The 23,423-nt window shown below is 47.0% G+C and overlaps 1 protein-coding gene across 1 annotated transcript in view; it reads right to left on the minus strand.

The window, feature by feature from the left end:
- Nucleotides 1-23,423, minus strand: part of LOC144754118 (butyrophilin subfamily 3 member A3-like) — a 602,932-nt gene that overhangs the window by 60,238 nt on the left and 519,271 nt on the right. Inside the window, exons 10-11 of the mRNA XM_078641685.1 lie at nucleotides 23,207-23,227; nucleotides 22,453-22,479 (exon numbers count right to left, since the gene is read on the minus strand). Of these exons, the coding sequence (XP_078497811.1) occupies nucleotides 22,453-22,479; nucleotides 23,207-23,227 (48 nt within the window). The remainder of the gene's footprint in view (nucleotides 1-22,452; nucleotides 22,480-23,206; nucleotides 23,228-23,423) is intronic.

Here is a 23,423-nt window from a genome sequence, read left to right on the forward strand (position 1 = left end):
TGTAAGGGCATATAGGAGGGGGGAAAGCGGACAGCCCTGTCTAGTGCCACGGCAAATAGAAAAGGGTTCAGTCGTAACCGCGCCGATCCGGACCCTAGCTGTTAGTGAGTTATATAGTGTATTCACGAGTTGAAGAAAGAGGTCTCCCACCCCCCATTCGTTGCAGCACTGCTCGCAGGAAGGGCCATTCGACAGAGTCAAACGCCTTTTCCATGTCAAGGAAAACCGCGAGCGCCGGTATGTCCTGACGAGTACGTTGGAATGCTGCAAACACTGTCAGGATGCGGCCTGGAACGAAGCCCGCCTGCTCGGGCGCAACCAGGAATGGGATCAAAGGGCTGATGCGATTAGCGATAACTTTCTCGAAAATATTTGCATCTACATTGAGTAGAGATAACGGCCGCCTGTTATAATGATAGCTTCCCGCATAGTGGGAGGCATCTCTCCGCATTCCGGAACCTGTTCCACCAGTTTTAGTAGTTTAGGAATTAGTAAGTCCGGGAACGCTTTGTTGAACGAAGCCGGAAACCCGTCATTACCCGGAGCACTACTGGCCTTCATGGAAGACAGTGCCAAGACTATCTCTTCCCTCACGAACAGGCGGACGAGGAACTCGCGATGAGTGTCGGTGAGCCAGGGCAACTTAATATACATAAGATAGTCGAGAGTATTACTATCTGGGATTGGTCCCCTGGACGAATATAAGGCGGCGTAATAATACCGAAAACGAGACACCTTCTGCTCATTGGTCTGCTCGTCTCCCGACCCAGATGACTGCGTCACAGGCGGGGGCGGGTGTTGTCTATACTTTTTGGCCAGGTTGGCCAGCACTGTTCCAGGACGCTCGCCCTCCTTATAGGAGCGAGCTATTGCGTACTTCCCTAAATACTTTACTTCCGAGTCTGCTTCCTCATGATATTCTCTCATTGTCTGTGCAAGTTCTTGGGTCAGGTCCGCACTCGAATTTCGTACCAAGTCGAGCCTCCAGCAACTTCAGGCGATCCCTAATGGATCGGAGGACTCCGGCATGCTTGGATATCGCAACCCACTCTTTGAAGGACTCCCACACTGTGAGGAATGAGTCCACTGTGCCCTCGTTCCTACTAAAAAAAGTCTTCTATATCTGTCGCGAGGTCCCCCCGTAAGGCATCATTGAGTAAGGCGTATGGCAGCATACGCCAGGAGAAGGGAGGGGGGCGCTGCCGCATCGCGGTTAGGGTCACCAGCACCGGGGAGTGATCCGAGTATGTGCGCGGGAGTGTCGCACAGGCACGGACTCTGGAGAGGAGGTGTGTGGAAAGAAACCAATAGTCAATCCTAGTGTGTAGATTGTGTTGTGAGGAGGGGTGAGTGTAGCCACCACCCGCCGGGTGCCTGGCCCTCCAGACATCCTGTATACCTAGTCTAGTCATTTCTGCAGTGAGCAGTCGGGAAGAAGCCGAGGGGCGTCTGCTAGGCCCGCACGACCGATCCAAGTCTGGCTGTAACGTAAGGTTAAAGTAGCCTCCCCACAGGACCTGCTCCCCACTAAGGTCCCTGATTTTGGTAGCTAGCGCCGCGTAAAAGGAAGGACAGTCAAAATTAGGGCCATAAGTATTTACGACTGTAAAAGCCATACCCTTATCAGCACATTTAGAGACAACATACCTACCCTCCACATCCGTCGCAAGGGGTGTAAGTGTCAAGCCTGACTTAGGGTTCACTTAGGGTTCACCCATGTGAGCACCCCACTAGCGTTGGATGTAAAACCCGACGCATGCACTCTGCCATGAAGGCCCCTATATCGTAGTGTGGGACTATCGCAGCCGAGGTGCGTCTCTTGCAGCAGTGCAATGTCCACACCATGCCGAATGAAGTATTGAAGAACCTTCCTGACTTTTCTGTGATCATTCAGGCCCCGTATATTCCACGTTATGATCGTTATTGTATCAAGGTCTTGTGCATGTGGGATCTGGGAAGGAGAAGCGTCGCACGCACAATCACTGTCAGCTACCGAGAAGTTTTGGGCCATGGCACTGTCAAAATCCATAACTGTCCGTTAGCATGTCTCTATGTATAAGGAAGCAGCGCGCAATGCATCCTGCTACCGCGCTTACAATGGTCTCTGATGCAATCAACACACTTTCAAAACCCACTATCAGCAGCAACAACCGTGAACATGGAAAAGCATAGAACAACCTCTCCCACGCTTGCCCAACCCCAACATGGCTGCGCCTTTCAACCCAAACACCGCTTCCACCCCCTATCAGTCCTAAAAACAACCCACCCCACACCCCTCCCGCCAATCCCATCCACACTAAGCACCATGCAAAAAACAAAGCAAATTGCGAACAAATCCCCCCAGCACTGAATTCTCGTACAGGAACGTGGAGTTCACACGGGGCGTAGGTGGCCCGCACATGATGAGTCAATATCAAAGCAAAACAGTACAATGTGCCCCCCCAATATCCCGCCCCTCCGTCTCGGTGCGGATAAAAAATAGACCAAAAAGAAAAGTGAATCGCCTGTAGGCAAGCAGCGCCCCCAACATAGTTAACACAGCAGTCCATAGTGTAAACGGAGCATAAAAAAGAGAGAGAAAAAACAAAAAAGAGGCAATATGCATATATACTCAGTGCAACTTCTACAGTCCCCCATGAGCAATCCAGCAAATCTCAAAATCAAATGTTCTCACGGCAGTAGCCGCCATGCTGATCACCCAGCCGCAATGCTGCCCTCCACCGCCCATACTCGCAGGGAAAACCCCAAGGCTTGGCACTCAGCAGCAGTCACGCACAGGAGGTTAGGCTGCGCCTTGGAAGTGGCTCCCCAATCCATAGTCCTTGGTCTGTAAACCCAATGAGGCTGGACTCCACGACACCATTGCACAAAGTCTCAGTCCCAGACGCGCCTGTAAGGAGCGACAGCCCAACTGGATCCCTTTGCACTATGTATCCCGCAATCACAAACTGTGACACTACCAATTTCCCATTTCCCATTTCCCATTTCTCTCCTTCCGTGGGTCAGTAAACTGTTAGAAAAACATATTAACACGTCTATCACTCAATTTTTAGAAAACCATTATCTTCTCCATGATTCCCAAGTAGGTTTCCGTCCCAAACTGGGAACTGAGGCCGCTCTCTTGGCGGTAACTGAATTAGCCAGGAAACAAATGGACCAAGGCGGCACTACAGCAATCATGCTGCTCGATCTTAGTGCCGCCTTCGACACTGTTAACACCAGCATTCTCCTTCATCGCCTTCATAAAATGGGAATCTCTGGGAAGGCCATGCACTGGCTCCAGTCTTTCCTGGAGAATCGCTCCTTTATGGTTGTCGAGGGCACTACCCGCTCAAAATGTTGGCCTTTGGACCAAGGTGTGCCCCAGGGGTCTGCCTTGAGTCCAACACTTTTTAATATTTATATGCAGCCGTTAGCTGATATAGTTCACTCGTTTGGCCTCGATATAGTGACGTACGCCGATGATGCGCAATTAGTCGTATCTATGAACCAGGCGGACTCCTCCTCTGCTAAGTTAAGCAACTGTCTGGCAGCGGTTGCTCAGTGGATGGCTACCTCGCATTTAAAATTAAATGGCGAGAAAACGGAGCTATTGATGCTAGGCAACTCAGTCATTCCCAGCCCTCTACCAGATTGGCCCTCGTGTATGGGCCCCCCGCCCCAACCTAAGTCCCATGTAAAGAGCCTGGGCATATGGCTGGACACTAACCTCAGTTTCCTGCAGCAAGCCACTACTCTGTCCGCCATATGCTTTGGGCTCATGCGTATGCTGAGAAAGGTGTTACCACTGCTCCCTTTTGAAGCTCGCAGAATAATGGTGCAAGCCATCATTTTGTCCCGTTTGGACTACGGGAACTCCCTATACTTAGGGGCTCCCGCTTCTACAATAAGGAAGTTGCAGGTGACACAAAACGCTGCAGCCCGCCTCTTACTAGGCCTTAACAAACGACAATCAGGTACCATGGCCCTGAGGAAACTGCACTGGCTCCCCATAAAGGCCAGAGTGTTGTTTAAATCCCTGTGTATCATGCACAAAGCCATGTGGAAGACTGCACCTACTATGATCTGTTCCCTAGCGGAACCCTATCTTCCTCACAGAACTTTGCGATCCAGCACTGCTTTCCTAGCTACTGTCACTAAGATCAAACGTACTAGATGGGGTGGACGCTCCTTTTCCTGGAATGCTGCAAAGAAATGGAACTCCCTGCCCACCATCCTTCGTAGTGAACCTAGCCTTCTGAAATTTCGGAAGGATTTGAAAACTTACCTGTTCATCTAATTTTTCCTCCTTTCTCATTAGTATGACGGTACATAGCGCTACGAGGCCTCCGGGTTGTTTGCGCTTTATAAAACCCGATTAATAATAATAATAATAATAATAATAATACCTTCCTTTGTATCCATGAGCAGTCTCAGTCTTGTTTCTCCATGGGATCGCCAACCTCTTCTTCCACAACCTCTTCACAACGCATCGCTCTCTCATTGCGTTTCCAGTCCTTCATGGCTTTCTGTAGTGCTTTCGGATCGGTGAAAATGGTAGATCGTCCTTGCCTGTTGACTCTCAACTTCGCAGGGTACAGCATCGCGTAGTCGATCCCCAAATCTTGTAGTTGTCATTTCATGAGCACAAACTGCCGCCTCGCCTCCTGCACCCACGCGGTGAAATCCGGAAAGAGGGACAATGCAGATCATTCATATTGGAGCGGCTGTTTCTCCCGGGCCAATCTCAGAGCGGTGTCCCTGTCCCTGTAGTTAAGGAGTTTAGCCACTATAGGACACGGAGGGGCCCCCGGCTTTGGTCTAGGGCCAAGGGTGCGATGAGCTCTCTCCACGACAAACATTGAGGAGAATGCACCGTCTCCCAGCAGTTTTTTCAGGAGAGACTCCACAAATAGCTGCATATTGCCTGTGGCGACGGTTTCCGGAAGGCCTGTAATACGTATATTGCATCTGCGAGAACGGGCTTCCAAGTCCTCTGCCTTGTCCTGTAGCACCTGTATATGTATGTATATCCCCAGCTGCTTATGCTCCGTGTCCAAAGTTGTGTGTGCCTCCTCTACCTCACCAATTCTGCGTTCAGACATGTCTATACGTTCGGCATGCTTGTCTATCCTCTCCGCCATCCTATCCATTCGGTATGTGAGTGCGTCCATCTTGGGGCCTAATGACGCAATACTGCCCTGCAAGTTCTGCTCCATAGTAAGCAAGAGACCTCAGATGCCAGCCTCTACATTTTCCCCCATGCCAGAGCTGCCAGCGTCATCAGGAAACTCTTCAGGAGGAGGCTCAGTCATTTTAGCTTTTTTGGCATTATCGAAAGTAAGTTTCGGCTGCGATCTATCTGGGCGTCCCATAATGGCACCGGGTGCTTCCCATTCGCTCTCCTGCTGTGCCCAAACGGTGCTGCCCAGCACTCTGTATGCGTCCCCACCAACGTATGAGTATGTCCAGACCCCTCAGGTGAGTGGCAAGGCCTCACCAGGCCTTACGGGCGCTCTCCAGTCGCGCCTACCCTCAAGGCTTGTGGCCGGTAGGAACCTGCAGGGTCGCAAGGGGGGCGTACCACCTCACTCCCCTCGGTTAAGGAAATCACGGCTGCCAGTGACCAAGATCCCGGCGTATCCTCAGATCAGTACAGGCGCCCCCAGCTCCCCGGCTTATCACCTCCAAAAGCGCAGCGAGAACGGGCCCATGTTGTCCTCTCTGGGCACCCCAAGTAATGTGGGTACAGCAATGGAATTCTATCCCAGCCGCAACTGTACGCCGACCTGGGGCGAGTATTGGAGCCCAGAGGCCTAGTCACACCTCGGAGCCGGGGGCTCGATTAGTTTCGCCAGGCCGCCTCCGGCCGCACTTACTGTGCTGATCTCCGGGGCCACGCAGAGCCTCCGCGTCATGGCTCCCGTTAGCTCCACGGCGAGTTCCGGGTGGCTAGCGGATCATCGATGTTGCCGAAGGGCCGCACCATTGGTCTAAGGTGTGAGAAGTTGGCCTGATATATGATGCTCACTAGTTCTAGTGATCACCTTGTATCAGTCCAAACAACCCTTATGGTGATTGGTTGTAAGTCAACCTTATAGACCAGCTATGCTAATGGTAGCATGGACAAAGCAGTCTTAGGCTAAATTCTTTTGGCATGTGAAGCCAGCTGTTTTACCACAATATAACCCCTTGAATACCAGATGAAAGGACACCACACAGGTTGTTATAAAAATAAACAGTATATTTATTAATAACAAACACCTCTGAACTCTTTATGAGGTCAGAGGGCTAAGCACATGACAATCTCTTCTGAAAAATACGATAAGTTGCACAGAATTACAATGGTGCCCTAGGGGCACGACAAACGATATACTAAGTAAGTGGAATGTGAAAGTCGATCGAAGGAATGGAGCTGTCCAGAGGCTGTAGGATCGTTGGGACCACGCTACACTAACACTAGGTAAGTAATAGGAGGCCCACGGAACGCGTGTGCAGAGTGTGAACTCACACGCGAGATGCGTAACAACGTCTATGGACAGTACAGTTCAAGTTAAAGGTGAGTACGGACAATCCTGACTAGGTAGGACAAAAACGTCTATGGAACTGGACACTTGGACAGTTAAACTACCCTTGAGCACCGAAATGCTCTAGTTACCTCACACACGGGCTGCGGGTGCATAGGTGCGAAGTCGTGTTGGGTTCTCGCGTTGAAGTCTATGGAGCCTGAAAGAAAAGATGCTGCAGGCGACCAGGAGGAAGATGTCCGGTGCAATCCAAGGGTGGTTTGGTGAAGAAGGAGACCTGAAAGCAGAGGGGACAATGTTCACAGTCACTAGCCAGTGACTGGAGTGGAACCAGGAAGGAACCAGATGTCATCCTCGCGATCAGGTGAAGAGTGGACGCTTGACTCTGCAGCCACGTGGACCAGGAGGTGTCTTCGACGACCAGGATGGAGGCACGAGCTGTCCCACGCAGGCTCTCACTGTCGGCGGTGTTGGATCCGTAATCGGCATCAACAGGCCTTGGCAAAGGCAACCCACGCGGTGAGTGGAGAAAGCGTCTGGTGCGGACTAGGAGAGTCCAGGGTGCCCCTCTTTTGGAAGGGAGCAAGGGCCAGTCTGGAGCAACCAGACCAGCAGCAAAGATTTCAAAGTTTGTCGTCTAGGAGGCCACTAGCCAGCCGGCAAGTGACTGGACAACGCGTCGAGCAGGAACCAAGCAGAAGGGCCCCACGCAGATCTCGTGGATGCTGGAGGGCTGATCTTCGGTGCAGGGGCTGCTCGGGGCTGGGGCTTCTCAGTCCCCAAAGCACTTGGTCGAGTTTACCTCGGGAGTCGTGCTGGAAGCGAAGTGCAGTTTCTTCCAAGATGGCTGGTCCCACATGTCTCGTCGCACCCACGGGTCTCAGCTTTGCTGCAGATGTGGGTTGAGGTCGGAGAGGTCTGGGAATCCGGGTCTCTTCGGGCTCTGAAGTCTGGATCCTCGAAGGAAGACGACAAAGGGAAGCCGCTGGACGCTTGATGGTGCCTGCTTGTGCAGGGTGGACACTCCTTGCCCACAAGGGAGATTCTTCAATCTTCTGTAGAGCAGAACGTCGAAGGCCAGAGTTTCTTCTTGTTGAATAGTTCAGGATAATCTAATTTGGAATGGGACCAGCTCCTACCTTTATTCTCCTAAAGGGGGCTGCACTACTGACTAGGTCCCTCCCCTGGGTGGGACCAGGAAGGGGGGTGGCTACATCCCCTATCCTTTGTTCGGTTTCCCGCCTGAGCTGGGGCAGGGATGCCCCAGCAACTGGGTTGAACCGGTGTATGCACAGGACACCTTGTGTGCCCCGGGCATGTCTCATTCCTTTCAGGCCTCCCTACCTCAATACACAAAATCCTGTCTGGGGTGGTGCTAGCACCTCCCAAGGCAGGAAACCCTTTGTCCAAGCCGCCCTCGCTGGAAGGACTCCCAGCAGCAGGAGGTCAGACTTGTGTCTGTGGTGGCAGCATCCATTTTGTGATGCCAAGGCTCGAGTTAACTTTAACCGGGGTTCTCAGTTACATACATGTCGTGTCCCTCTAGAAGGGTGGAATGCTACCCCCGTCGCCAGAATTGGCGAGGGGGTAGTATTCCAAATCGTATGACCCCTTACTCGACATGTTTTGACAATGTTACACCAGAGTTGGCATTAACCGCGAGGATTATAATGCACTTAAGAGTATATGGTATAGCGTTATCATGGAACAGCTATTAGGACTTGGTTCCGCAAGCTGCAAACGGGCTCAGCTCATGCCAGAGCACCATCTCACATAATTCCAAGCACTCTGCCTTCAGGATTGATAAGGCCTTCCATAGGAGTGACTGATAGGAATATATGTGTCCATTTTAGGGTTAGATATAGGTATCCTAGATCTACAGCAAAGGGTGTTTACACCACCTTGCCCCAGCTGTCATGCAGCCAGTTGTGTCAGTTTTAGATGGCCAGCCAGGGGTGGCATAATACATGCTTCAGCCCCTGGTAGGCCCTGGGCACACCTATGCCCTGGATACCTAAGGTATACTGTACAGGGACTGATAAGGTGGCCCAGTACCAATTGGTAAATGCACCTAAGGTACATGGTTGTCAATTTAGAGAGAGAACAGCTAGGCTGTGGGTCTGATTAGCAGGCCCACAGCCAGGGAAAGTCGTAAACCAGTGAAGCAAAAAGCAAAAATCTGGGGTGACCATAGGATTGCAGACCCCACTCTCCTACATAAGGCTGCCCTCAGTCTTCGGGTCGGCGCTTCACCGGGGTCTGGCGTCACGTAGGCCGCGTCACCGCCACACACGCGGTCCGTAGCTAAATGCGAGCTACAGCCGCTATGGGCGTCGGAGAGCTCAGAAAAGCCGTCCACAGGCTCCCTGATTGCTCCTACCACGGCAGCTGAGTTCTTGAGGTACGAAGGGCACTGTTACCCCCAGGATTCCTGTTCGGATGGGTTTCGAGACGGAGGAGCCGACGGACTAGGCGGCCATCTCTGTTGCTGGCAAGCTCTGCCCCCACTTTGCAGGCCCTCTTCAAAGCAGTTATCCATTTGTGGATGTCATCCCCACTCTGGTAGGGAGGGACAATCTTGCTTAGGTTTTTATGGTCATAAGACCTATCCCTACCTACCACTAGGGATTTTGCTGCCACCAGAGGGCTCTAGCCCTGCCAGTTTTCTCTCTCTTTCAAGAGCTAGGGTCTCTTTTTCAAGGGCAACTTCTTGCCTCTTGATCCTAAGCTTGACTTCTCTCATTCTAGCATTATGCTCTCTTCTCTCAGGGGATGTTTTCCTCCTGTGAACCAGAATGGTGAGATTCTCCTGAGAGAGATCTCTGTCTTCTAGGTACACCAGTAGGCCTACTTGGGGGCATGAAGAAAGGTCCACTGTGACCATCTCCATCTCTGGGTAGTCCTGTGTCTTCCAGATGGGTTTCAGGAACCACATTCTGGTCATCATCATCATCATCAGAGTCCTGGTGGGTAGCCCCACTAGGATCCTCTTCTGATGATGGATGGTCCCCATCCCTAATAGCCTGAGTATCTGGATCTGATGCTTTTGCTGTCATCTGCCATTAAGATATCTATCAGGTGTTGGTTGGAAAGTGAATGTGTCATATTTAATGTCTGCTCTTTGCTGACATCTGGCAGAGATGCACGAGCTCCTGCCTTTAAAGCCATGACTAGTGAGGTGTGGTGTGTGCACCTACCTACACTACCTGTTAAATACTAGAACCTCTCTAGAAGTTGTAATCAGGGTGTGCTAAGCCCTTACCACCTACAACTGCTAAGTTCCGTAGGACTTATGTATCATAAGTCTTGATATATATGTACCTACAGGTACCTTAATGTGATTTTTCAAATGATATTCTCAAGATTATTTGGTTAAAACAAGTGCAAGCTCTTATCCCACCCGCTGCACACCAATGTGAGAAGTTGTCCTGGTATATGATGTCCACTATTCTAGTGGGCACCTTCCACCAGTCAAATCGCCCCTTTTTGATTGCAGGTTATAAAGTCAACCTTATAGAAAGCTATCCTAGTGGGAGCTGTGGAGAGCAGCCTTCAGGCTAAGCCTTGGAGACGAGTAAAGCAAGTTGTATTTCCATTTACAATCTCTGGAGTACCAAATAAAAGTACACCACACAAGGTATATATCAAATATCTATGTATTTATTCTAAACACAACCCCTCTGCATTCTTTATGAGGTCAGAGGTTAAAGTACAATACAAGGAACTTAAATAGCATACGATAAGTTGCACAGTATACGTTTTGCCCTATGGGTCTCACAAACCATATACTAAAATAGTGGTATAAGAACCAAGTGAGAATTAGAAAGCAGGCCTAGGGTCTGGGGATTCGCTGGGGCTTCTAGGAACAACCAAAGCTTAGGATGTAGGAGGCCCGCGGGAGATGAGTGCAGTGTCGAAACACAGCCGCGGGTTACCATTGACTTTCTATGGAGAACAAACAAGTTACAATTTTAAAGATTAAAGGTACAAGGAGGTGAACTGAGATGGAACACTTTTAGACTAGGACACTTGGAGAGTCAATTCCAATGGAGAGCTGCGAATAAGTGCTGTAGGCGACTAGAGGAAAAGTGTCTGGGTGGATCTAAGGGTGGATCGGAGATGTGAGGAACCTGAAAGCAGAGAAGACAAAGTCTGGGCCACTAGCCAGTGACCAGGGCGGCGATAGGAAGATGCCACCAGATGTCGGGTGATTTCAGGTGAAAAGGTGAAGTTTGTCTCTTCAGCACCGAGGACCAGGAGGCGTCGACGATGACCAGGAGCTGGATTCAAGCTGTACCACAAAGGATCTAGTTGACTACGGTGTTGGTATCTGGATTGGACCCAACAAGCCTTGGCAGACGCAATCCACACAAGGGGGTCCATTAGGATGACGGGCGGATAGTCCACCCGTCATCCGATCATGGATTGGGACCGCCCGCCATTAGGGCGGGGGTCCCGTGGGTGGCATTAGGATGCGGCCGCCACCGTGGCGGACGCATCCTGCATTCATAACATTGTGGTGGGCGGTGCACTCTGCACCGCCCACCACAATGCTATGAATGCTTGCATGCATTTGCATACGCAATGCGGCAGGCTCCGCGTGGTGCCTACCGCATTGCATATGCAAATGCGGGGGGGTACCACAGGTACCCCGTGTGCGCCCCCCACCCCTCCTTCACTTTGGGGACCCGCAGGGGGCCCCCAAAGTGAAGACCGCATGCCGCCACGGAAATGCATCTGTTTCCCCCCATCATAATATGGCTGGTGTTGTCTGTTAGACACCGCCACCATATTATTCCTTTTCCGCCCCGGCCGCAAGGCGACCGGGGTGGAAAAGCGTCAGACGGTCTTTACTATGCCGTGGTCCCCCCTGCCATATTAATATGGCGGGGGGAATTCGGGAAACCGTGTCGGGTGGATTGCCTTCGCCAGGCCGGCGGTGGCTAACGCCAGCCTGGCGGAGGCAATCCGCCCAACATCGTAATGGGCCCCAAGATGTCAAGATTAGCTTTGGTGCAGACCAGCAAGGTCTGGGGCGCTCCTACTTTGCAGGGAAGCTGGAGCAAGCCTGGAGCAACCAGGAAAGCAAAGTAGTTTCCATATTGGTCTTCCTGGTTACTTATCTCACTAGCCAACGGACTATGAACCGCGAAGACGCGTCAAGCTGAAATGCACAAAGCGGGGCTTCAAGTACCCCAATGCACAACTTCAGGATACCTCGGGAAGTAGGTGCTGGTTTCAAAATGCTGGTTTTCCAGGAGTTCCGGTCCCACGTCTCTCGTGTCCACCACAGGTCTCAGCTTTGCTGGAAGCATGCGTCAGAGTTGTCTGGAAGTCCATGACCTGAGTCGCAGATTCTTCGGGATCCCGCAGGAGCCTCGAAAATGCAGACCAGCAAACATGCAGTCGGTGCCTGTTTGAACAGGGTGGTCACTCCTTGACACATTTCTTCTGTCTTCCAGTCAATATGGAATGTCGAAGGTCCAGGATATATGTTGCAGAGTTTTATCCAGGGTAATCTAAAGTTCTAGGGACTGGGGTTCTATACTGTTATGAAGAAAGCAGGTCTGTAAACAGGGTAGGTTCCAGGATAAGGATTTATTTATGGATAAGAAGAACAGCTTTACAACCACGGACTGGCAGAGAGCACAGTCAGGCTCCAACTGACAAAATACAGAATCTTCCCCAAAGAACACAGATGGAACATTCTAAGTTCTAAGAAGCTTGCGTGCCAAGAAGCACACAAGCAGCATACAACATATACTTAAAGCAAGTTTAGGGGTTGGACTAACTCTAAGGTCCATCCTATGGGTGGAACTGGGGAAGGGGTCGTTACACCCCTTCCCCTTTGTCCAGTTTCACACCAGAGCTGGGACTGAGTGCCCCAGCAACTGGTTTGAACAGGGAAATGCATGGAGCACCTTGTGTGCCCCAGGCAGTGTCTGAAAAGCATTCACTGAATGCAACCCACCCTGCCCCAATACACTAAAGCCTGTCTGGGGAGGTGGTAGCACCTCCCTGGACAGGAAACCTATCGTCCAGGCCTCACTTGCCAGGGTTCTGTCCAGCAGCAGAAGGGCAGACTCATGTCTGTGGCAGCAGCATCCATTTTGTGATGCTGGGGCTCTGTTTAACTTTAACCGGGTAAACCAGTAACTACATGTCTTCTCCCTCTCAAAGGGTGGAATGCTACTCCCGCCACCCAAATTGGCGTGGTGGGGTAGTATTCCAAAGTGTTTGACACCTTACACGACATGTTTTGATAAAGCCAAACCAAAGTTAGCATTAACCACAAGGATATAATGCAGTTAAGGGAATATGGTATGGCTATATCATAGAACAGCTATGGTCCTGAAAGCTGCAGAGGGGCTCAGCTCATGCTAGGGCACCCTCTCACACAAAACCAAGCACTCTGCCTCCAGGATTGTCAAGGCCTGCCATAAGAGTAACTTATGGGTTAATATGTGTCTATATGTATATATAGATATAGGTATACTATATCTAAGTAAGGGGTGATTACACCACCTTACCCAGGCTGTAAGTACAGACCTGTGGTGTCAGTTTGGAAGGCTAACCAGGGCTGGCACAACACATGCTGCTTCCCCTGGTAGGCATAGGGTGCACCTATGCCCTGGGTACCTATGGTACACTATACAGGAGCTCACAAGGGGGATTCAGTAACCAATCTGGTATGTACCTAAAGTACATGTTATCAATTTAGAGAGAGAACAGCCATGCTGTGGGCCTGATTAGCAGGGCCACAGCCATATTAAAGTAAAAAAACCAGAGAATCACAGCAAAAAGTGGGGGTAACCATAGGAAGCAGACCCTACTCTCCTACATACACCTCAAGTTCAATTTACACCTGAAGTCTAAGTTTAGACCTGGGTCTAAGGCTTGATTCACAAAGGTAAAGTTAGGACAAAAGTCTAACTAAGACCATAGGTCTAACTTTGCTACTTTTCAGTATTAACAAATGTAAGTTACTACTAGTAACTTTGGTACTAGTTACTAGTTGAAAAGTTACTACTAGTAAGTTTACTTGTAGTAAAGTTACTAGTAGTAACTTACCTTTGTGTATACCGAAAAGTAATAACGTTAACATTTTGGTCTAACTTTACCTTTGTGAATCAGGCTGTGATGGTCTCCAGTACTCTATTTGTTACATGTTTGTTCCTTAAATATATATCACCATGGTGGACTGTTTGCTTCCCAACTTCTGAATGGATGGGGAGGATGTAACAGGCTCTGGATGCTGGACTTGAGCTATGAAGGCTGGAGCGTAAGTTGCACTGAACATTCGATGAAGGCGTAACACCTGAATTACAATTAAATACTGGCAAGAACCAGTGAGCAATAAAAGGCTGGACATAATATGGCTGTGTCTGGGTGTTTTAGGCTGTAACTGTAAATACCTGTTTCAGGCATAGAGCGGCTGTTTCTGGGCATGTGATTACTGATTCTCTGGAATATCATGTTGATACCCTAGTTAAAATGTAGGAGTCTTGAAAAAGGCATTGTGCCTTACTAACTACTAATATGGCTCTTATTATGCAGTTCTTAATATTTATGTCAATTTATGTGATGGTGTGCGGTCAAAAGTCATGTGAAGTCATTTTCTGGGATGACTGTGGCCAAAGGTCATATGATGACAATCCCTATGATGTCACTGAAGTCAAAGGGCAAGATGTCACTTCTGCTACCTCTTGCATTTTGGAGAATCAAGGTCTATGATTCTTCTGTTAGCTTTTCCTACAAGCAGATAAGATAATTTTCAGAGCTCAACTAACATTAGGTTTAGATATTACCTGTCACCAGAGGAAAAAAGAATAAAGGTAAATGAAGGCATTAGTTACATTAAAAAGTATTTACCCAATAACCGGTCTTCATTTTCATAATGAAGAACTTGTATTTGCTGTTGCCTTATTTCTCCACCAGAAAAATATATTTGCTCTTGGGGAAACCCTTTCCTGTACACAACCCCATTTTTACCAGAGTTCCAGGACCATTCCCACTTTCCAAAGGGAAGCTCTCACACACCAAAAATAAACAATTGTGAGAACACTTTGACAAATGCTTGTTCTTTTTGCTTAGAGACCACGCATTGTAAAGAGAGTCTGCCTAGGTTGAAAGTTGTTTTTTGATCAGATGTAACTATGATTGATGTAACAATATGTAGTTATGATTTTTAAAATTTTGTGTTTTTAACTAGGTGCAATAAAACTGTGTCAACAAAAGGAGAGACTACTTATTAACCGTGTCCTGATGAAGGTGGTCGTATAAACTGTTTTGTTAACACCGAAACGAGTCAACGCTTTGTGTGTTGAGAGTTATATCCAAGGAACTTTCGTGGTCCCACCTAATTCCTGAAAAGTGGACCTCTAGACATTCGATTGATTCTAGTTGGGATAACCACCCTATGATGTTTTTAATGTTTCACATGTCATTTGTCGCTCATATATTTTAACATTGTTACGGTTTTTATTTGTTGTGTGAATTGGATTTATGTGATTTGATTTTGTTTTTGATCAAGGAGAATTTTATTCTATGATGAACTATTGATAATTTAAAGAAAATACATTGTTTTTGCAATAACAGTTATAGATTTTATCTTTGTGTTTTTATAATTGTTTTCTGGGTCCATGTTTGTGATCAATGTGAGGTACTGAAGTGTCTTTATAGTTGGCAGTAGGAATATTATTGAGTGAAATTCGAGAAGGAATATGCTACTTACCAGTATGCATCTGTTCTTGGCATGTAGGGCTGCTGACATTCATATCTGTGCATAGATCGCTGCCTAGTGTTGGGTCCGGATGATTGCACCTTGTTGTCCTTGTTGTCATAAGATAGGTGACTCCTCCCCTGGACTACAGTGCGCATGGGCATCCTATCCATCATCAGATTGTTTTTCGCCATTGTGGCAAAGATGGAGTATAGAGAAGTAAGAGATGACCATGTAGATGTATGTAGAAAAGTACTGTAGCTGCGACAGGCACCGGGGAGGAGGGTGGGCGATATGAATGTCAGCAGCCCTACATGCCAAGAACAGATGCATACTGGTAAGTAGCATATTCTGTTCGAGGCATGTGGGCTGCTGAATTCATATCTGTGCATAGACTGTATAGCAGTATCTCCTCTAGCGGTGGTCACCTGTACCAGCTGCAGCAGTTTGAAAAAGAGTTTTTAGGACAGCCTGGCCTACAGCAGCTTGTTGCTTTGCTTGCACGTCTACACAGTAGTGTTTAGTGAAAGTGTGTATAGTAGACCATGTAGCTGCCTTACATATGTCTTCTAGTGGAATGTTTCCTAGGAATGCCATGGATGCCCAACTTTTGCGCGTTGAGTGGGCTTTTGGGGGAACTGTTGGAGTGCGTTTAGCTTTTTGATAGCATATTTGAATGCATTTAACTATCCATCTGCCCATTCCTGATTTCGAAATGGGATTTCCCTTATGTTGAGGAGCGAAAGCAACAAATAGTTGCTTTGTTTTTCTGAATGATTTAGTTCTGTCAACGTAATATAGGAGAGCCCTTCTTACATCTAGTGTGTGTAGGGCTCTTTCAGTCACTGACTGCGGGTTTTGGAAGAAAACTGGCAATTCTATTGACTGATTGATATGGAATGGGGATATAACTTTTGGCATAAACTTAGGGTTAGTACGAAACACTACCTTATTGTGGTGTATTTGCATGAAAGGTTCTTGAATGGTTAATGCCTAAAGCTCACTCACTCTCCTGAGGGAGGTAATGGCAATTAGAAATGCCACCTTCCCTGTTAAGAATTGTAATTCACATGAATGGAGTGGCTCGAAAGGTGGCCCCATAAGTCTGGTAAGTACTGCATTTAAGTTCCAGACTGGTGAAGGTGGATGTTTTGGAGGGATGATTCTTTTCAGACCTTCCATAAAAGCTTTAATAGGTGGTATCCTGAACAGAGACACGTGATGTCTGTTGTGGAGATATGCTGCTATAGCAGCAAGGTGTAGCCTTATGGAAGAGTATGCGAGATTGCATCTTTGAAGATGTAATAAGTAACAGATTATGTCTTGAATAGCGCATCTAATGGATTGATTTGGTTATTGTTACAATAAATTTCAAATCTTTTCCATTTAGCTGCGTAGTATGCTCTAGTAGTTGGGCGCCTTGCTTCCTTAATAATGTTCATACAGTCTGGAGGCAAGTTAAGATATCCGAATTCTAAGACTTCAGGAGCCAGATCGCTAGGTTCATCTGATTGGGATCTGGGTGCCTGATTTTGCCATGGTTCTGAGTTAATAGCTGTGGCGATAGGTGCAGTCTTTGATGGGGAACTACTGAGAGTTCTAGGAGCTCTGTGTACCATGGCTGTCTTGCCCATGTGGGAGCAGCCAGGATCATTGTGAGAGATTGTTGCCTTAGTTTGCGTGCCACTAATGGAATCAGTGGGGTTGGGGGGAAAGCGTACGCAAATTTGCCTGACCAGTTCATCCATATCGCATTGCCTTGTGACAACGGGTGTGGGAACCTGGAGGCCAAGTACTGGCATTTTGAGTTTTCTTTTGTGGCAAACAGATCTATCTCTGGATGTCTCCACTTTTGGAAGAATGGTTGGAGAACTTGAGGGTGAATTTCCCATTTGTGTATCTGTTGGCTGTGTCTGCTTAGTAGGTCTGCAATTTGATTGTCTTTCCCTGGTAGGTGTTCTGTGAGGAGAAAGATGTTTTTTAGAATTGCCCACCTCCAGGTGCTCTGTGCTAGGCGAGACAGCTGCGGGGAGTGTGTCCCTCCTTGTTTCTGGATGTAGTACATGGCTGTCATGTTGTCTGTCCGGATCAACACAGCTTTGTTGTTCAAGCATTTCTGGAAAGCTTTCATTGCTAGAAATACTGCTAGCAATTCTAAGTGGTTTATATACAGTGTCTTTTGCTTGACTGTCCAGAGCCCTTGGACTGTGAATTGATGTAGGTGGGCTCCCCAACCTATCAGTGATGCGTCCGCTGTTAATACTACTTGTGGAACTGGCTCTTGGAACAGTCGCGCTTTGGAAAGGTTTTGTGGGTTCCACCACTGCAGAGAGTTGTAAGTGTGACTGTCGACCAACACTAGGTCTTTCAGTTGTCCTTGAGCTTGGTTCCACTGTTGCCTAAGCATTCTTGTAATGGACGCATTTGAAGTCGGGTATGAGGGACAATGAATAGGCAGGCGTCCATCATGCCTATAAGTTGCATGAACACTCGAGCTGGCAAGGAGTGCTGTGGTCGAAATCTTTGAATGAGGGCCTGCATGTTGGCTATCCTGGCTGGATTTGGATATGCCTTTCCCATCAGGGTATTTAATATTGCTCCCAGATATTGTTGTATGTGGGAGAGTTGCAGATGAGATTTTGGGAAATTTATAGAGAATCCTAGACTGTGCAGCAATTGGATGGTCTGAGACGTTTGTCTTGCACACTGTGCATATGATTTGGCTTTTATGAGCCAATTGTCCAGGTATGGAAACACGTGAATATGTTGCCTTCTGAGGTGTGCTGCTACTACTGCTAGGCATTTTGTAAAAACTCTTGGTGCTGTAGTTACCCCGAAGGGGAGAACTTTAATTGGTAGTGGTAACCCTCTATTGTAAACCTCAGATATTTCCTGTGAGCTGGGTGTATAGGTATGTGAAAGTATGCATCTCTTAGGTCTAATGTAGCAAGGAAATCGCCTTGCTGGAGTAACGGAAGTACCTGTTGTAGAGTGACCATATGGAAATGCTCTGAGAGTATTTATTGGTTTAGAGGTCCGAGGTCCAGTATTGGTCTGAGGGATCCGTCTTTTTTGGGATTAGGAAGTAAAGAGAGTATACTCCCGTTCCTTGGTGTTGAAAAGGGACTGGTTCTATGGCTCCTTTTTCTAGCATGGATGTGACCTCTTGTTGTAACAGCGTGATGTGCTCTTTGGACATTGGAGCGTGTCTGGGTGGTATGTTGGGAGGAGTAGAAGTGAGTTCCAGGCAGTAACCATACTGGATAATTTGTCTCACCCACCTGTCTGTGGTAATGGTGTTCCAGACTGGTAGGAATTGTGTTAGTCTGCCTCCGACCGGTGTTAAGTGGTCTGGAGGGAGCGTGAATAAGTCACTGTTTGGCGGCGGCGGAGGCACTGGTGTTGTTGCTGCCCTGTCCTCTGCCATTGTTATTATTTCCTCTATAACCTCCTCTGTTGGAGCCTTTATTAAAAGTGCTCTGGGAATTACTTTTGAATGTAGAGGACGTTTGGGATGTGTTGCCTCTCCCTGAGCCCCTGAAGGAGGAGCGAAGAAAGGAACTTCTGGATTGCTGAAACTGAAGTGCACCCATAGACTTAGCAGTATCACTGTCTTTTTTCATTTTTTCTAAAATTGTATCTACTGCAGGGCCAAACAAGAAATCTTGGTTAACTGGTTGGTTTACTATGGTTGATTGCACTTCATTTTTGATGCTGGAAATGCGTTGCCACGCGTGCCGGCGTATTAAGACGCTTGTGTTGATGGACCTACCGGCTGTGTCAGCTGCGTCAAGTGCACATTTAATGGAAGCGTTTGTGATAAATTTGCCTTCCTGTATTAGGTCATTAGCTTTAGCTTTGAACGTTTCTGGTAGGTGTTGTAGTAAACCCTCCAGTTGGTCGTAATGTGCTCTATCGTAGCGTGTTAATAAAGCCTGTGTGTTTGCAATCCTCCAGGAGTTTGCTGCCTGGGAGGACACTCTTTTGCCTGAGGCTTCTAATATTTTGGACTCCATGTCAGGAGGGGGAGCATCTCCTGTAGTTTGTGAATTAGCTCGTTTTCGAGCGTTTGATACGACAAGTGAGTCCAATGGCAACTGTGACCTAATATAAGTAGGGTCTGCAGGGGCAGATTTGTACTTTTTCTCAATCCTAGGATTGAGGACACGCGCTCTGGCAGGGTCTTTAAATATGTTGGGCGCGTGCTTTAGTACCCCTTTTAACATAGGAAGTGTACGTACACTTTTCTCTGATGTAAGAAAAGTGTCAAAGAGAAAGTCCTCCTCTATTGGATCGGTGTGCATGTCTATGCCATATCTACTAATTGGTTAAAGACAATGGTGTCGTCAGTAGGCAACGGTTTTGTAGGATATGCAGATCTGTCAGGGATGGGTTGTGGATCATAAGGATCATTGTGGTCCTCCCACGTGTCATCCTCTACATCCTGATCCACAGGTTCGACAAAGTCATCCTGAGGATCTACCCCTATGTTTTCAGTGTCATCACAACCTGAAGGTGTAGGAGAGTAAGGCACAAAAGGCATGTTAGGGAAAAAAGGAGGAGGAGTGAAAGGCCTTGAAGGACAAGTGTTAAAGTCTTTTTCCTTAGTGGGAACAGGTAAAGAAGTGTTAGTGTCCAACTGTCTTTTCTTCCTTTTTGGAAACTGTTATGTGTCCAGTTTCAGGGTCGATATACAGTTTAGATTGTTCAGCGCTTAACCACTTGGATGCTAAGGCCCTGGACACTTTTATTAACACTTTCCATTGAAATCAATGGGAAATCCATGACGAGTTACCCTTGTCATTAGCAGCCAAGTGGTTAATGGATCAGGATGGAAAAGTTCTTCCTCAACTGTCTATGGTTTCGGCGCCGATGCTTTTGGCTTAGTCACTTCTTTTCGGTGAGTCTTTGGCTCGAGCGCCTTCAGCTGTGGAGCTTTTTTCGGCTTGGCCGCTGATTTCGGGTCGGTGACCTTTTGTGGGTCGACGTCCTTTGTTGGTTGTACTGCCTTCTTTGGTTCGGCGACCTTCTTTGGTTCGATGACCTTTTTCGGATCAACCGTTTTTTTCGAATCGATGTGTTTCGGGTCGACCGGGTTTTTCGGATTGACCTGTTTTTTCGGATCGACCATTTTCTTTTGATCGACCGCTTTTTTCGGATCGATGACTCTTTTCGGTTCCCCTTGTTTTCTGTCCTCGGCGACCCCTTTCGGCTCGAGGTTTTTTGTAGGCTTGATGACCTTCTTTGGGTCGATAGTCTTTTTAGTGCGATCCGGTTTTTGTGGATCAACACCCTTTTTAGGCTCGACGGCCTGTTTCGGGTCGACTGTTTTGTTAGCGTTGACAAACGTTTTTGTTTCGACGAGCTTCTTCGGCTCGACAACCGATTTAGGTTGTACAGCCTTTTTAGGAATCGCTTTGCTGGTTCCTGGGGTATTGGAAGGCTTGGGTTTGGTCTTTGGGGCCGAGCCGGAAGGCAGGGCCTCTGAAGGAGTCGGCCGATCTTGGCTAAGGCCTTTAGGCGATGCTTCGACCGGAGCCTTGTCTTGGGGTGGAAGCGGGGTTGGGGGCTTGGTACTCACAGTTTGCCCCGGTGGGATCTGGTCATCAGAATCCAACTGGTCCTCCACGGTGACAATTTCTAGATCGGAGTCGGCCACTTCTGGGAGGTCATGTTCGTCTTCGAAGATGTTCTCCGGTTCCGGTGCCTGCCGCTGCATTTCTTGTCTAGCGGCTCTTCAGTTCTGGATAGTTTTCTTCGCCCAGAACTGAGCACAAGCTGCACAGTTTTCTTCGGTGAGCTCGGGTGATAGGCACTTGTTGCATACTGTATGTTTATCAGTATGTGGGAATTTGTAGTGACATTGTGGGCACTTTTTAAAGGGGGTCCTTTCCATCGGCAGCAGGCCCACGTGGCGTCGAAAAGGCCCAACGGCCCGCGTTGACGACCGGATCGAGATGGAAAGTAAGTTCGAGTAGAGGGGTACCGAACGAGAACAATACAGTCGAGGTAAAAGGCCTTTTGGCCTTAGAAAGTTGGAAAGTTTTGGTTCCGATGTTAGAGTTGAGGAATAGCATCCGAACCCAATGGCGGGAAAAAACAATCTGATGATGGAGAGGATGTCCATGCGCACTGTAGTCCAGGGGAGGAGTCACCTATCTCGTGATACTTCAAAGACTCTTCCAGGACAACAAGGTGCAATCATCCAGACCCAACACTAGGCGGCGATCTATGCACAGATATGAATTCAGCAGCCCACATGCCTCGAACAAATATTTCTTTAATCTGGTCCAAGATAGCTTGCTTTGATTATTACCTGTGGTACCCTGTCTCTTAGATAGTGGGGTCCCTCCCTGTTTTTCTATATATGGCATGAACAGCAAACAAAAAACAGTACATTATAAAAAAAAAGATATAGGGTAGTCGGTACTATAGTTGTAAACACTTTTGACAATTACCATATTGTGCTTTGAAGTTCACAAGAAATTTGTTTCTGTGAATGTTAGTGAATTTTATATTTTTACAGTTGTTTATTTGCACGTTTAATATTCATAATTCTAACTAAAATATTTTGGAGCCTCATAGGAAAGGAAGTCAACATGTTTTGCCCTTTTAGGCACACAGGCCTGAGGCTTTCTCAAGGCTAAAAATCCACTGTCTCTAGGGCCATGGTGTGCTGCATAATTCAGGGTGGAGCCTGGAAAGTTGATTGAGTGTGCTCTGAAATGTACCTTAAAAAATCCATGTATTCCTTCAAATATAAGTACATCAACAATGACCAAAAAGTATTGTTCACTTTAAAACCCTGAATAATGTCCGTTTTCTCTACAGATATTTGGGAAAGAACGTACCAATAGTTCACATTTTAAATGACTGGACATAGCCAGGGGCCACAACTCTCTAAAAATATACTTAAGGCAACTGTCCTGGCATCTAGTCATAGAAGGATTTTCACATTTTAGAGCTTTAGACCAGAAGCCACTAAGGTTCCTGATTATGATGCCACAGAAACTGCTCCCAAGCTTGAAAAAATGAACTGGGATCGATGTTTTTCTGTTAAAGGTACAGCAAAACACCACTTAAAGAGATCATAATTGCTATATTGAGAGAAAGACCTTTTTTATTTTGGGAGAAGGTCTGTGTACACAAAAACTAATTAATATGAGTTCACTAGACTTTGTTTTATATAAGATCCATCAATTCTTGCTAAATTTATAAACTTACCTTTTGCTGCTTTTCTTAATAAATCACCTATCAGAGAATATATAGAGAAGAATATTATAATCTTGTTTTGAGGATATGCAATTGATTTCTACTTTGCCTATCACTGAAACTAGACAGATAAAGGAAAACCCAGAAAGGGTAGTATTGGCTGTCTGGGAGTTTTTTTTAAAATATTTCAATTACTTTTTGCAAAACAAAATGTCTGAAATGTGATATTCATAAAATATTTCTGTTCATAAAGCCATATATATTTCACTTTTCAAACAAACCCATCATGTTTACATTAATTATACCTTTCTAAAATCCCTCAATCATTGGCATGGTATTTTGAAGTATATCATATCAGTTGCCTTGCACTATAATGGTTAGAAGTCTGTAAAATAGAAGTAAATTCAATTTCAATGCAGATTATAAAAGGTTTCTAAGATATGTAATAAACAATATGTGCAGAATTTATAAATCTTACAGCTATTTTTTAAACACCCTACTGTCATTTTCACATTATTTCTTTTGATATGTCTGCTCTGACAGACAACAATAGGTTATGAATTTCAAAGTGGGCCTTTCTGAAGATTTCCAAACTGGCGTCAAAGAGCCTTTTTTGTTTTGTGTTGCTGTGCAGACTAGGCGTTGCCTTTCTCATTGGATAGAGGACTTCTGCTGTTGTATATAGGAGACATAGTCTAGCTAATAGTTTCTCTGTAGAGCAAAATATAGTTCTCCCCCTCTCTTCATTCAATGCAATATCACATACCTTTGTCCTTCTGGAGAGTGTCTGAAATAGGGACAACAAATGTGTTACTTGTGCAGATTTTATACTCCATTATTCACAATTTCATAGGTAAAATTACTAGAGTTATTTCACACTTGAATATTACGACAACAATGTTTGAGTGTAATTCCCTGAACTCAATCTATTCACAAACATTGCGGTATGATGTTAAAAATGATGAGAGTGAAAACTTCCCACC

The sequence above is a fragment of the Lissotriton helveticus genome, chromosome 5_1 (genome assembly GCF_964261635.1).
Source record: "Lissotriton helveticus chromosome 5_1, aLisHel1.1, whole genome shotgun sequence".
NCBI classification, from domain to species: Eukaryota; Metazoa; Chordata; class Amphibia; order Caudata; family Salamandridae; genus Lissotriton; species Lissotriton helveticus.